The 15531-nt window shown below is 52.2% G+C and overlaps 1 protein-coding gene across 1 annotated transcript; it reads right to left on the reverse strand.

Moving 5' to 3' along the window:
• Window positions 1–4734: 4734 nt before the first annotated feature.
• Window positions 4735–13614, reverse strand: CDK5RAP3 (CDK5 regulatory subunit associated protein 3). Its single transcript, XM_019638444.1, has 14 exons — window positions 13532–13614; window positions 13271–13316; window positions 11321–11452; window positions 10966–11066; window positions 10568–10616; window positions 9703–9881; window positions 9346–9482; window positions 8978–9122; window positions 8470–8580; window positions 7995–8073; window positions 7286–7374; window positions 5716–5921; window positions 5176–5347; window positions 4735–5074 (listed from the first exon to the last, which is right to left on the reverse strand). Exons 1-14 carry the CDS (start codon window positions 13535–13537, stop codon window positions 5009–5011), a joined length of 1518 nt encoding a protein of 505 aa, XP_019493989.1. The 5' UTR covers window positions 13538–13614; the 3' UTR covers window positions 4735–5008.
• Between the last annotated feature and the right edge of the window lie 1917 nt (window positions 13615–15531).

The following is a 15531-nucleotide window of genomic DNA, read 5'->3' on the forward strand; positions in this document are numbered from 1 at the left end:
CTGAGAGGAAGGGCATCTGGAGGACAAGGCAGATCTGTGGTCAGCCGGCACCCGAGGGCTCCACAGCCCCTGAGCAGGCTTGACAACCTCCTGCTGGGCCTCAGGATCTGCCGGCAGGACGCCAGCCTGGAAGCAGCTCCTGGGGCCTGATTACTCAGGCTGCAGAACAGCTCACTCAGATTCAATAAGTGGGGGCTGCCCCCAGCTTCCCTGGCCTATGAAACAGGGATATCTCCAAGAGGATGGGATGACAGTCCTCTCCTCTTCTCTCCAGAAGAGCCCTCAATAAACAAGGGAAGAAGAGAGATGAAGTCTACACGATCCTCAGGGCGGCACTCTCACTGGACAGTTGGGAGATGAGACTTTAGTCCCACCATAGGTCCATTTGAAAAGCCTACTTAAACCCAGTTTTCTTCCCAAACAGCTCATGTTTTGTGGGACTACTCCTTTTTTATGATTTCTGAGCCACGTGATCATATTTTAGAGGTCAAAGTCACTTCAGAGATCATTAAGACAATTGAAGTTCAGAGAAGTTAAGTTGGAGATTCCAAAGGGGACAAGAAAAGGAGCAAGACCCAGTCCCTGCCCTTAAGCAGCTCCCTCTGGGGACAGACACTGGGAAGGCATGGTGATGTAGTCCATAGGCTTTTGGGAAGGGCATCTACACATGGCTTCAGGGGTGCTGCTGAGAAGGGACTAATTCTGGAGGAATGAAATGTCCAGAGACAGGTTTGGATCTCTGGATCAAGAAAGCTAGGAGGGACCAAGAAGATGGCGGGGGCTTTGGGGACCATGAGGACTTGGTGTCTTGGGTGGATACCCGGGCTGGAAAGGCAGATGGAGGTGCAAATACCAAGGGTTGGCCAGCTACACTGGGAATTTTGGGAGCTAAGGGGGCATCGGAGTTTCTAAGCAGGGGAATGATTAGGGTGACAAAACCTGTAGCACATGGAAAAGGTGGGTTAGAGGGAAGCCAGCAGAGAGTGGGAGCCTGTTGATGCAACAGAGATAGGGATGAAGTGTGGGATGGGGATGATAATGGGTTTGGTTAGGGACATGTTGGGATATCTGGGACATACAGAGCCAAGACCCAAACACAAGTTTCTAACCTCACTCCAGGATATTTCCAGTTCCCCAGCCTCTCACAACAGCTGACATTTTAGTCTTACTGTTCCAGACACTGTCGAGGTGCGTATACACCCTGGAGTAGGTGGTATCTTTCTCCTCCTTTTACAGGTGAAGGAAATGAGGCAGAGGTAGGGCCAGGGACTCACCCAAGATCACACAGGCAGCACAGAGCCAGGATTTGACCCAGGCCGTCCAGATCCAGAGAACATGCTCATCATCACCACATTGCTTGGCCTGTCATTTTCCTAACCTATTACTGTTATTAGACTTTGGCATGTGTGTGTACAGGAGTGGGGAGGAAAGAATCAACAAGAGACAATTAAAAGACAAAATAAAAATTAGTAACAGGAGAGGCAGGTGTGCATGAAAAGGCAGAGAAGAGCCCCAGGGCTTGTTTTTTTAGGGGATACACTGCAAGCACCATCTTGGGAACTAATGAGGGGAAGGAAGAGGAGTGGGGGGAGGTGCTTACCAGCGCCAGCCATGTTAGCTTCTGCCCCTGAAGGCCTGGGAGGGGCTTTCCTTGGGCCCTCCGCTCTGGGTCAGTTCTCTGGGAGCAGGTAATTCTATGGGTAGTGAGGTTTTCTGTCTGAATGATGTGGCTAATTTCTCACCCCAAACTGGCAATGGGAAATTAGTTCTAGATGTTAGGACCCCACATCTCCCTTAGTGGGCGGCCAGACCCAGATGAACAATCATTGGCACTCCACTTAGCTCACGTTCATAGTCAGCCATCACAGGCTGCATCACCAAGGGATCCTACTTCTGTTGACTGTAGAGAGCCACACATGGAGAGGACACAGTGGAGTGTGTGCAGGAAGAAAGGCTTCGTGTGAGCAGAGGGTGAGTGGGGCATGGGCAGTGGTTGGATTTCGCAGGTGGAGAGGATTTTGGAAAGGCAACTCTCCCTCCTTATCTGAAGCAGGGTAAAAAATCTTAGCTAAGTAGTGAGCGCCTGAAATCTTCTCTGGAAAGAAGTGGCATAAAAGTGAACGTAAAAGTAGGGTGTGCTCGGGCCGGCTGAGTGGCGCGTTGGTTAAGAACTGGCTTGGGACGCCAGAGGGCCCCGGTTCAGATCCCACATATGAGGGCCAGTGACACTGCCCTCTACAGCTAAGATGCTGAACAACAGCTCAACCTGGAGCTGGGCTGCCGTGAGTCGCCTGCAACAGCATAGGCTGCAGCCCCTGCTGCAGTGGGTTGCCATGGGCTACCGTGTGTAGCCAGCAGCCAGCGTGAGCGGCCAGCAGCCAGCGTGAGCGGCCAGCAGCCAGCGTGAGCGGCCAGCAGCCGCAGTGAGCGGCCGTCCAGAAGCCGGCGACTGATCTGCCTCACCCGGAAAGAGCGCAATGATGGTACCAACTTGGGCCTGTGAAGCAACGTGCTCCACAACTAGACTGAAGAACAAAACGACAGCAACTTGTCTGTTCCCCTTCCCCCAATTCCCCAGCACTGTTCCCATCCCCCCAATCCCCAATAAAAATCTGAAAAAAAAAAAAGTAGGGTGTGCTGTTGGCAATCAAGTCCCATCACACTAAGGATTCTGAGGGTGTCATCTTGGCACCCCCCACCTCCGATTTTTTTTTTTTTCAGTCCTAGAAACCTGACTGCTCAGAACTTGGTCTTTAAGTTCCACAAGGAGCCTCTCACCTCCCTTCCAAGAAGGCCAATTAGACCGGGATGAAGAGTCCGTATCACTACTTCACACACCAAAAATAAGAGCTCACATTCGTCCAGCAAATACTTACTCTGTGCCTGGAACTGTTCTGTATGTATTAACTCACTTAAGCCTCACAACCACCTCTCAGGCAATTCTGAGAAAAACAAGCAGGAGCCTAACTGCAGTCAGTGACACTAAGGGAAATCCGGGAACAGATCAGAAAGACGCAGATCAAGGGGGTGAAACAACCAGGCAGGATCTTCAGTGTCAGGGAGGTTAGAAAAGGGGCACCCGGGAAGTGAAGCATGAGCCCAAAGGCAAATGGGGCTAAAGGTTCTGGAAGAAAAACCCTGTTATGGGGTTAAATTGTTTTTAAAAACCATATACATCGGTCTAGGGATCCGGTGGGCCTTCATTTCACCAGATATGCAGTGAAATGGGCCTAATCCCTCTAAGAGAGAACAATCCCTTAACCATGCTGCTTACCAAGGTGGCCAAAATCTGCTGAGAAAACCCTATTTAAACCAACTTCCTTTCCTGTGACGACGGCCAAAACTCAGCCTGCACCACTTCCTCCCATCAGCCCTCGGCAGGGCAGAGGTGGCAGGCGGGGCGGTCCACTGCAAGGGCAGGAGTGAGAGCTTTTGAGGCCTGAACCCAGCTTGCATGGTCACATGACCCACAGGGCTGCTCCCTAAAGTCCGGTGCATGTAAGCAATAGTCTGTGTAACAGCTGGTGATTGGACAAGGGACATTAGAGTGGGCAAGGGTAGCATGCCTCGGTGAGCTGATGGCTGCTGCAAGACGGAGGCCAGAGGCCAATGGAGCCAGCAGCTGAACAGGTGGGGCAGGAGGCAGCAGCCCTTCTCCCGGAGGGATAAGGACCAAGAAATGCAGACAGCTCCCTAGGCCGAGGGCCTTCACAGTGGCTGAGGGCAGGATGCAGCCCACTCAGGCCCCTTTATGCCCTTCTGTTCCAAGGGCAGTTTTACCTTGACATTCCACACCGTTTTTCCTTTTCCAACTCCTAGACTTATTTCAGCCCCCAATACCCCTAAAAGGAGGTGAACGGGCAGAGATTGGGGGGAAGCGATGGGCTGACATTAATTGATAGGAGCAGCTTCAAGCAGTTCATGCTGCCTTATCTCTCTCTCCTTTGGATAGCGTGTGTCCGCCGGAGTCCGCGGGGTCGGTGATTAATAGGGGCCATCACTCACTGTCCAGGACGGCTGAAAGGCAGCAGGGAGGGGGCGGCCCTCCCCAGAACTGAGATAACAAGCAGCAGGAATAATGAGTGGTGTCACTCCACTTTTCATTTTGATGGAAAGTCATTACGGGAGTCAACGCCAGCGACAAAGAGCCATGAATCAACTGCTCTGCTATGAAATTAAAATCGAATTGCTGGCCACCCCCAACCCCTACCCTTCCTGGGAAACAGGGATGGGTAGGTGGCTTGGGAGAGGGGTGCTATCCTGGGGTGGGCTCTATCCAATCACAGACTAGGCAGTTACGGGTAGGAAGTGGACAGGCGGCTAGTGAAGGTGACAACTCCTGTCTCCACCTTGTTCATCAGGCCCTTCCTCCCCAAACCACATTTCCCCTCTGCCCGGAGGTAAGCTGTGATTAAAAGGAAAATACAGCTTTGCTGGCTCCAACAAGGCTGCCTGCCATCTGACTGCTCCCCTTGGGCTCCTGGCTTGAGGGGGACCGTCTGGGCCTAGCTATGGAGAGAAAGGGGCCCAGCTAACTCCGTTACCCCAGGGCCCCTCACTAAACCATCTGTAGATACTAATCTGGGCCCTCCCTGTCACCAAAAGAGGAAAATTACCTACCCTGGGCCTCCACTGAACAGCTGATAGGCCAGGGAGCCTGCAGGGATCAAGAACCCCACGCAAATAGGTACAGAGCCACAGCTCCAGGTCTAGAGAAGCAGTAATGGTCAGTAATGAAGCCAGAGCCTCTTCCTCTTTTATTAAGTCCTACTACTGTAGGTAATGAGAAGAAGCAGCAGCTGTGGTTTCAGGCTGACAGGCCATAGGGCCAATCAAGACAGCTTCTTGCGGAGAGTATGGCAAGGGCCAAGGTCACCATCAGGGTGATGGTTCTAGCCCATGGCTTTCTGTCCTCCAGTCAGCCTCTTGCTGGGAAAGGCCCTGCAATGTGGCTGTTCCACTTCCATCCTGAAGGCTGAGAAGAAGGGGAGGAAGAATGCGGAGCGTGTCACAGAGAGGTTCCCATTAGGTTCACGGGGCGCCCGTTGTACCTCTTGGAAATGTCAGCTTCAATCTGAAAGACAGCAATACCAAGCAGGCTGGAAGCAGAGGGGCCTCACTGTGCAGAAACTGGGGTCCCCCCTCCCCTTGGCAGGTTTCCCCTTCCCGTCTTACCAGCTTCTGCAGCTCCTTGGTCTTCTCGAGCAGCAGGTCCAGCTTGGGCTCCAGAGCTGCCTGCTCCTGAAGCGCTTCCTGCTGCTTCTGCACCATCAGTTCTTTCTTCAAAGCCAGCAGCTGGGACTGCTTCAGCTTTTGTTGGAGGAGCTCAGTCACTCGGTCCACATACCTGGGCATGGCACTCAAGTTAAATGTTTGGTGTGGCTGTGCAACCTGGACACCCCTGTTCAACTGCTAGGAAAGGTGTGGTTCAGGAAGCCAAATCCCTAAGTGGCCTCTTGGCCTCTCCATCCTTCCATCCTTCTTTGTAAGGAATACCACTCCTGGTTCCCCCGTCCTCCTGGGAAGCAGATTCTGCCTTCATACATCAAACCGCCCCATCTTGCCCCCAGGTGGGATGGCACAGTTACGGGAGGCAGAGATGAGGTTTAAGGGACCATGGAGAAGAGGAATACAAGGAGTCAGGGCTGTTCAAGATGGCGGAGCCCTGCATCAGCCCCCACTCCCAAACAGCCTAACTTCAAGGGAAAGCCAGACCTTGGGGAGGCCAGGATCATAAACAGGTGTTGCATTCGAAGACTGGTGAGCCGGCCAATCAGATCCTGCAGTGCAGACACCATGGAAACCATCTTTGCTTTGGTCTGGCCCTGAAGGATGGCTGGAGCCAGCTGGAACTGGCTCACGGACAGGATGTCTGCCTCCTCACTCATCTCCACTGCTCTCTGGGACAAGAAGATCTCGAGCTGAGGACCAAAGAGGATTTGGCTCAAATTAGGAGAACTCAGAGGCTAACTGATCAAAAGGAAGAATGACACATGAGGGTTAGGCTCTGGGCGAGGAGGGGTTCTTTCCTCTGAACGTTTTTATTGCTAGAAACTCACCAACTATAATGTGAGAGCTTGGGGCAGCCTCTGCTGTCACTCTTTGGTCCCCCATTGATATCTCAGACCCTACCCAGCCCTAGACATCCCCTGCTTCCTCCTAGCCTATGGATTAGGTAACTAAGAATACATATTGAAAGGGTCCCCTCTGCCACAGTGAAGGTCTTTTCTCTCCATGGGAGGAATGAGACTTGGCATACGAGTCCATGTTTGAGAAGCCCTGGAATAAAATGGCTAAGAAGAATCTGAGAACCAGCCGCATATCACGTCACTCTTATTTAACCATAGAAACTTGATCCCTGTTGTCCTACTCTCCCCTGGAGACTAGGCGGGACCTCTCTGGGCAGAAAGAGGATGGAACCGGTGAGGACAAGAACTTTCATGAAGCCCTCCTCAACAAGCAGGCCACCGGGAAGGGAACAGACCCAGAGATGAATAAGGACAGGCCCCCAGCTTCCCAGGCCCACAATGAAGGTCCAAGAACACTGGCTCCTTATTCTGAGCTGCTGGCCACCTTAGCCACACGGAAGGTACTGAAATCCAGATGAGATCGTGCAGCTGCAAACCTGCTCAAAACCTCCAACAGCTTCTCAGTTCACTCAAAGTAAAAGCCAAAGTTCAGACTCTTCATCTCTCTGATCTCCTTTACTTCTCCCAGCACCAACCTCCTTGCTCATCAGATGTGCAGGCCACACCCCCATCTCAGGGCCTTTGCAGCTGCTCCCTCTGCCTGGAAAGCTCTTTGGCCAGACTTCGGCATGGCTCTCTCTGTAGCCCTGCAGGCCTGAGCTTACTGGTCACCTTCGCAACGAGGCCTTCCCTGACCACCCATTGTAAAGACCCGCAGCCCTTCCAACAATCCCCATCTTCCTCCCGGCTTCCTTTTCCTTCATGGCACTTACGTTAACATCTAACATACTTCATATTTTACTTTACCTCATTTCTTGCCTGCCTTTCCCACTAGAACATAAAGGTTGAGGTGGTCAAAGGACTTTGATTGCCTTGTTCCCTGCTCAATCTCCGGCACCTCAGGCAGTGCCAGGGGCCTAGGAGGTGGTGCTGAATACTTGTTGAATGAATGGCTATCCTAACACGCGAGCCCCTGCTCCAGAACGAGGAAAGCATTCAGTGCCCTTTACGCAAACAGGAAGGACCAGGTCAGGCGTCTGGAGCGATGCCGCCTGTGCTGGCATCAGGCCTCCCCTTCTCCCAGAGGATGAAGGTACCTCCATGAGCTCATCGATGAACTGATTCCGGGTCTCAGGGTATTCAAGAAGAGTCAGGGCATCTGAGCCCCTAGCAACACCCTCTGGAGCTGTCAGGAAGAGACAGAGAAGGGATGAAGGAGCTAAGGACAGAAGGAGAGCCCCAAGTTTGAGAAGCCCTGGTGGGTTAATATGGACACAGGCTCATTGCACTAAAGCCACTTCCTGTCCCAACCCAAGGGGGAAGGGTTACCCTTTCCCCTGCCTCAGCCCTAATCAGGTACAACTGCCAACCCCCAGCCTGTGAGGAGGCCCACAAAGCTGGGTTCTGAGGAGTGGGAAGGCCAGCCCTCTGCTCTGGTGGGCTGTGGGAGGTGAAGTTGTGGGAGGTGAAGTTGCATCCTGCACTGCCCTCTCGTGGCTCGGCTCATTACTACACCCTCTCAGCTGGCAGGGAGGTGGGGGCCGGTCGGACTTCAGAGCCTACCGGCCCTCCTGGAAGCACCTCCACCAGGATGGCTGACCTATATTCAGTCTCCAAAAAGCTGAGTTTCTAGACTTATTTTTAAGAATGCTCTCTGTCCCCCTGCATTCACACCCTCATCAAGATTTTGAAAAGACAGTTAAATGTGCAAAAGGTCCAAACTCAGCAGTGTAGTTTTTGTTTCTAGAGACACAGGGGCCTTGGAGCACCCACTTCTGCCAGGGCTGCAGGGGGTGGTGCACTTACCCTGGGTCCCAGCTTCCAGCACTGTGATCTGCAAAGCAGCAGCATCGTCTCCCCAGTCTATCCCATCACCCCCAGGTTCCTGGGTGGAGAGCAAAGAACCCCAGCAGTGTTGGCAGAATTTTCCCCAGCAAAAGGGTCCAGAATAAACCAAAGCCCTTGGTAAGTTCAATGACTGCACATTTAAGTCGTATGAAGGATATGCAGCCCTGATGTAGGTGGCAAAGATGGCAGTTGGGCCCATGTATGTTGCCACCCTCACCCTGCTTTGTAGAGTTAACCACTGCCAACACCCCCATCCCTTGCCCTGAACATCGGTCAAGACTGATATGTCACTTTGGAAACTTCCTCCCCATGGACTACAACTGAGAGCTATGAACTTCAAGTGATGCCTTTAAAGACACAGACAACATTATTCTTATTGCTGAAGCAGCAATCACAGAAAGTCCTCAGAGATGGACTGAGAGGGCATCCTAACCTTCGAGTCCGATTCCAGGGAGATGCCCCAGTCAATTCCAGCAGCCTGGGCAGAGATGCCAGCGTCCGTCCCTTCAGAAGCCACCTCCACTCCAAAGTCGCCCCAGTCAATCTAAAGGGGGAAAAAAAGTGTTAGCTTGCTGAAGGTGGGTGACAGAAAAGGGGCCTGCCTCCCCACAGGCCTCAGCTGCTTCTGTAAGGAGCCCTAGCACACTGTTTCAATGCCATGGCCTTCAAGCTCCCCAAAGGAGAGCCCATCTTTGGAGAGCTCATGGGATGGGAGGGTTCCTAGTTCAAAGCCAACCAGCTTGCTGAGTTCCTTAGTGCTCATCTCTACTCCGATCTCAAGAAGGACAGAAAAATAAAGGAGTAGGGCCTTCTGGGCCCGTCCACCCACATACTCTCTCACACAAACCCCCTTTCTTTCTTTCTCTGGGACTCTGCATTCAGGTTGTGGGGGGCTGGGCTGTGTGTTGGGGGGGAAGCAGCTCTTCCTCAGCTCGTCTTACCGCATCTTCTTCCACCTGCTCAGGAGGCTCCTCAAGGTGTGGCCGCTCCACCGTGGAGGGCGCCGTCCCTGTCCTCCACTCATACACCGTGCAGTTCCCCCGCCGCTGCGCAAATCGCAGCATTGGCAACACCTGCTCTTCGGGGCTGCAACAGAGCACATGACTGTCCCTCCTGCTGTCCGCTCATGAAGCCAACACTGGGCTTCGGCCTGGACCATCAGGTCAGATGGGCAAGGCTCCCATGGGTTCAAGTGTGTCAAACAAAACTCAAATGTCATGCAGGAAAAATACAAGCGGAGAAGAGAGAACAGCCGGGGAAAATAGGCAAACTGTTCCCCCTGCTGGAGAGAAACCGAGGTCTTCTTTACCTTTCACACACGAACCCCACACAGGCCTGGTACAGGTCAATGGCTTCCCCCAGGGACTGAGCCCCCGCCCCAATCGCGGCCAGCTGACTCGGCAGCTCCTTCACCAGGGCCAGCAGTTCTCTTCGGACACTGTCCCCCTAGATAGGATCGAAGAGGCGGGCTTAGACAGAGTGGTGGGAAGCGGGATCCAACAGATGAAAGAAAACACGGGAAGACTAGACACAGGAGAGAAACTGGTCCCCAAAGGGCACAACACGCTGAGGAGGACGCCTTTCCCAGATGCAAAGGGGTTGGGCCCAGGAAGACAGACAGAGGCCCCAGGTGCCCTCTCACTGTGAGCAGGCCCCTCACGCTCACCGTGATGCCGTACTGTTTGCACGAGTGGTAGAACTGCTCCCGCATCTCTGCAGCCCCTGCCTGGCCCTCCTCCTCCTTACGGCTATATTCTTGCTGCAGCTGCTGGCACTTGGCGATCTGCTTCTTCAGTGAGGGGATCTCATAGTTGACGTTCCGAACCAGGAAGCTAGCGAGTTCCACTAAGGAGGGCCGAGGAAATTCACCTCAGACACCTACACCATCAGGCAAGCCTGCCCCGGGACACGCACGCATATATCCTAGCTTGGTGGCGAAAAGCCTGGGGGCGGCCTCCCAGATCCTCTGCTTCCTAGCTGGGGAACCTAAGACGGTCACTGCACCTCTCTAATCCAATCCTCCTCTGGAACACAGGGACAATAATATTTACCATGAGGATTAAGAAAAAGAAAAAATCCACATAACACGCCAAGTACAACTGCTTGTATTTAGTAGGCGCTTGGTAAATATTAGCTATTTTGTTATTTACACTATTAGAAAACACGCCCAAACTATAATCAGCCCTTTAGTTACTCTCTTGGCACCCGATATGGCCCCAAGGATGACCCACGCCTCTCTGCCTAGTATAGAATGCGGGTACAAAGGGGATGGGGGCCCCCACACTCCACCTTACCAAGAGGTCAGTGGTGGAGGACTCACACACACCTGCTGGGTCCTGCCTGGAAAATGCCTGCTACCTGCCGGGTCCTCCTCCTCCTCCCAACACTCTTTGTGGAGTTGATTTTCCCACCTTGCAGGCACACACAGCCCAGCCTCTTCCCCACCATGGACTGTGCCTTCGGGAAGCCTAGTGCCTCAGAACTCTGGGATTCCCCGTGGATACCAGGACGCCCAGGCTGGGCGACTCTACCTAAGTAGGTGTTGTCCTTCTCATACAGGGCTACAATCTCCTGCCAATCCTGAGGAAGAACAGAAACAGGAAGTGAGCCAGAACAGCACTCAGCAGCCACGTCCCAGCTCAATCCTGACAGGGGAAGCTCTCCCAGTCTTCGCAAAACATCAAACGCAAACTCCTCATCCTCCTTTGTCAGGCGGGCTGGACCACCCACTTTATTTTAAGAGAGTGGCGCCAATGAGCGATCCCCAAAGCAGCAGGTCTGAAATGTAAACCCAGGATAGGAGGTACTTTTGGAATAAACTATGGGCAAAGTGAGAACGTGCAGGAAACATTCCATGTGGGCATCTCCACCGGATCCTCAGAGAGACCACAGAGGCTCTGATCCCATTACCACCCTCGCCCACACTCGCCTTCATTCGCTGTGAAGAGTACCGGCCAAAAATATTTTTTGTGGAAGCTTCAGTGCCTTTGAGAAGGTCCACAATTCTTAGGCAGTGGAAGTAGTGAATATCTGAAAAGAGCAAAGGCTGAGAATTCCAGTATTTTCCCCACTTACTCTGGCCAACCCATGTATATGCTAGTCATTTTAGCAGGCATAGCTCTCCCCTTCATCAGTCTGTGTTGGAGGAAATCAGTATCTATACCCCAAACAAAAATCTTTCTCTAGAGATCAGCCTTGTGGCTAAACAACAGGGGAGCAGCTCAGCTGACATATGTTGCTCCAGGAAAGAGGGGGCTCCAGGGATGCAGCCCCAAAGCACTCACAGGATCCAGAGAGCAGCCGGGCGATCTCTTCGCTTTCTGGCATGTCCTGGATGGCAGCATTGATCTTCTCTCGGATCGTCAGCACCAGGCTCTGCCATTTCAGGTTACAGTGCCTTCTGTCCACCAGCCAGTCTGTGTGAGAAACACCCAAATCACAGCGTTCCCATTCATATGGCCAAAATTCCATTACTAAGTCAAGTAAAATACACTAAGACGTTGGCTGAAAGATGTATACAGATTGGTTAAGGTGTGGGAAGGTGGGGATAAAGACAGGCCCAAAGGGATGCTTGGGGCTAAACAGACTCTGGCAACCTACTTCATAGAGCAATTGCTTCTGCACAGGGATAAAAAAAAACTTTACACTGGTCTTGACATCAAAGTGCCACTTTTGACCACTCTGAATTCTCCATAATACTTTTGCTTCCACAGGTAATTATATCTTTCTTAGTGTCAAAGGATGCTGTTCAACTTCCACTTCCTCAGGGCTGGGATTAACCGTAACAATGGAAAATACCAAGATGGTTATGCCAAGTACTGGATGAATGAACAGCTGCAAAGCCTCTAATACCTACAGCGCCCTAAGGACTAGATAAAGTTGGTCTGTTCTTACCAGTGAAGTACCACCCTGCACACGTGAACACCAATGTGACTGATCTCCTGGAGTCTGGGCCCAGATCTGTGTTTTTTGCAGAGGGTGTAGGTAGCTGAGGGCCATGCATGTTTCCTCAGTAGGAGGGAGCTAAGAGCTAGGTTTTGTGGTCAAATGGTCCTGGCTTCCAATGATCAACTTTATTGGGCAAGTCTCTCAACCTCTATGTGCCTCAGTTTCCCCACATGTAAAATGGGGATAATAAGATACTGAGTACATAGAGGAATGCAGGTAAAACTGAGCACTGCGCCTGGCACATGGCAAGGACTCAATAAACCTTAGTGATCTTCATTTGTACAATGTCAAGTGCCTAAAACAGCACCTACTATAGAGCAAACCCTCAATGAATGGTGGCTGTTTTATTGGTCCCTTTCATGACCAATGACAAGCTAATACACCAAGAGTGCACATGTGCTGAAGAACCAGGACAAATCTGAAAGGAGGCTAGTGAAGCGCCACTAAGTGACCACTGCACAGGACCGACCAAATGGCCCACAGTAGTGAATTCAGAACCTTGCCCTTGTTAATAAATCTGCCAACTGGTCAAACACTGGAGTCCACACTAGTTATCATTATACTCCCTCTGCTGTATTCCTTTCAAGTGTTCAGAAGGAAAAATTCTGTGGATGTCATGGAACTAGAAGCAAAGGGATGAGGTAGTCAAACAGATGTCATCTTAACAACAAAACTGGCATCAAATCGATTAATCCAATGGGCATTTAAAAACTCAGTACTGTGTACTTGCCCCAGAGGGGTCAGAATGAAGTCCTTCCCTGGCCCTGAACCGGGGAGGAGGTATGTAGATTAGATACGGACAGCAGGGAGATGGCCTGGCCACTAAGAGATCTTTATTTCTAACTGAGTCTGTGTCCCTTTTCCTCCTGACGTCGAGAAGAGATGGAAGCTTTTAAAAAGACAGGAGGGAGAGTTTTCTCTGGCATCATACAAAAAGCATAGACATTAAGAGCCTAACAGACTTGAGTTGCAACTTCAGATCTGCCACTCAGTAGATGGCTGTCTTTTAAGGTAGGCTGCTATAACCCTCTTTAAATGAATGATATGATTTGACAACACATGTTACAAAAATTGAAGTAGAAAACGCAGGTGAAGTACAGATTCTATGTTCCTTCCCGCTCCTCTTAGAGAGGCAGGACCAGCCATACATGGGGGCACTAAACATGGCGAGTGGTCAGCACCTCAACAGGGGCCTTGGGGCGTCAGGGCTCCCAGCTGTTGGTGACAGTGGTCAAAGGGCGGGGCCTCCCCCTGACAGCAGGCTGCGCGGGGGCGCCCCCTCCTACCGATCAGCTTGCTGGTCTGGATGTCGATGGGCACGTGCTGATGGTCCTGGCGGGAAACACGACAGAAATCGGGGTGTGAACACGGGGAGGGGGCGTGCCACTCGCGCTCTCACTTCACCCACACAACCGCCACCCTGCGGGGCCAGAACGACGAGTCGGGGAGGGCTGCGCCTGCCCAGAAGCGGGTCAGGGACGGACGGACTGAACCCAATCCAGGGGTCCCGGGCCAGCCCCCCATTTCCCCAGCTCCTGTTCCCCCACCTGCATCTTTCTTCTATTTCCTTTTCCGGCCGACGACGCAAGCTCGCCCCGCCTACTACCAACCCAGCACTAGCGTGGCGGAGCCTCAGTTGAGGCACAAACCGGCCTCCTCCGGCCACGTAGCCGCCCTCAGAGCCAATTGGGGCGCTGGCCTCAAGCCCCACCACCCCCGGACTCCGAATGGCTGAGCCCGGGAGGGGCGGGAGAACAGGAGACAGCCAATGGGAAATGTGAGGCGGGCTCAGGGCCGATGTGGGGCGGGGCGCCAGGAAAGGGCTGCAGCGGCGGCGCGATCGCGGCAGGCGGCGCCCGAGAGCCGATCGCAGCCCCGCGGAGCCTTCTGCGCTCTGATTAACGCGTTTGCTCGCAGGGTACAAACGCATATCTGGGTGACCTGGAGGCCTTTAGAAATGCCGTTATCCTGCCTTATCTAGCTTTACCGCCTCTCGTAGTTTGTAGTTTTCTTGTGGAACTTGTCATTCCTTTTAATCTAATAGACATGTATTAAGCACCTCCTGCGTGCTGGGTGTTTAGGGCCGGGAAGGGGAGAGAGGATGGTCAAGGGAGGCATCACAAGATAACATATACATTGAGTCTTAAAGGAAGAGCTGCAAAAAGAGGGGTGATGTGTGGAAGGGTGTTCTGGGTGGAAGAGACTGTGCAGACAAAGCTTTGGAGGCCACAAACTGCAAGAGGGGTGCAGGGAACAACAGGCAGACAGGACTGTTAACTTAATTAGTGGGGTCCAGTGCAAAATGAAAATGTGAGGCCCCTTGTTAGAAAATGTGAAAAATTTCGAGTGGTCACTACATAGGTCTCACACTTGTGAGGTCCACCCTGCAGGCAGGCCAGCCTCTGTGCACTAAGAGGTGTGAGGGAGTGGCTGGAGAAGAGCCTGTGAAGGTGGAAGGGTCACATTATATAGAGTCTCATTAAAGAACTTGGACTTCATCCCTGCAGAGAAGAGCCACTGGAGGGTTTTAAAGGCTTGAGGCAGGGAGGGACCTGTACAGGTTACCTCCAAGGAAGATAGATTTGTGGGAGATAAGACTGGAGACAGAAAGACGGGCCAGGAAGTTATTATGCAGAGGTTAGGGCCTGACCTGGGAGACAGGCTTGAGGATGTGGGGAAGGACTGGATTTGAGAGATGTTTCAGAGAAAAACGGGCAGGACTTGGCAATCAACTGGCTATGTGCTGGGAGTAGGGGGAGGGGGAGAGTAGGACAGCAAGGATGATACCTAGGAGGTTGGTTGGGAGAGCCACCACCTGAGATGGGGATGTAGGATGCTGAGTAGGTGTTGGGGAGGAGGGTGTCTCCGCTTTGAACTTGTGGGGTTGGTGGTGCTGGGAGAACCCCACTTGGAAAGTGTGTGGGAGACACTTGGCTCTATAGCTCTCGAGGTCAGGAGAGCCATGGGGCTGGGATCCGTCTTTGGAGAGCCATAGGCTGACTGATCTGTGAGCCACGTGGTGACTGAAGCTGAGGGCGGGCATGAGATTGGGCAAGAAGTGGGTAGAGTGAGGAGAGAAAGTGGCCCAGGACAGACCCCTGGGATGTCACAGGGCTGGGTGTGCATTTTGCACCCCTCCCCTTCTAGGTTGTTAGCTTCTGTAGGAGGCTCTGCCCGGTTCTTTCTAAATGACCCCCACCTCCTCCCCAGCACAGCACCTGGGGCTCAGTAAAAATTTTGATTGAACTATGTGGTACGATACAGCAGTGAGAAGACCTAGAGTCCTGCCCATTGAGTTCTTGGACTATTTCTATAACCTCTCTGCCAGCCACAGTTTCCTTAACATGGAGCTATCACCTATTCTGACTATCTCAGTGTATTTCTATTCATACACTTAAATAAATAAACATACTTAGATGTATATAACTCTTTATAGTACAACATGCTTTGATATAGTTTCTCATGCTTTGTAAACTCAGAGAGAGAGAGAGAGAGAGAGAGAGAGAGAGAGAGAGAGAGAGAGAAACATTAAGCATTATTATAGAAT

This window comes from Hipposideros armiger, unplaced genomic scaffold (genome assembly GCF_001890085.2).
Source record: "Hipposideros armiger isolate ML-2016 unplaced genomic scaffold, ASM189008v1 scaffold_40, whole genome shotgun sequence".
Classification (NCBI taxonomy): Eukaryota; Metazoa; Chordata; class Mammalia; order Chiroptera; family Hipposideridae; genus Hipposideros; species Hipposideros armiger.

Coding starts and splice junctions, on each gene's coding strand:
- CDK5RAP3 (XM_019638444.1), bottom strand. Junction 5,922..7,285: donor TCATCGATGAGCTCATGGAG/GTACCTTCATCC, acceptor TTTGGTCCTCAG/CTCGAGATCTTCTTGTCCCA. Junction 5,075..5,175: donor CCAAGGAGCTGCAGAAGCTG/GTAAGACGGGAA, acceptor GCTGTCTTTCAG/ATTGAAGCTGACATTTCCAA.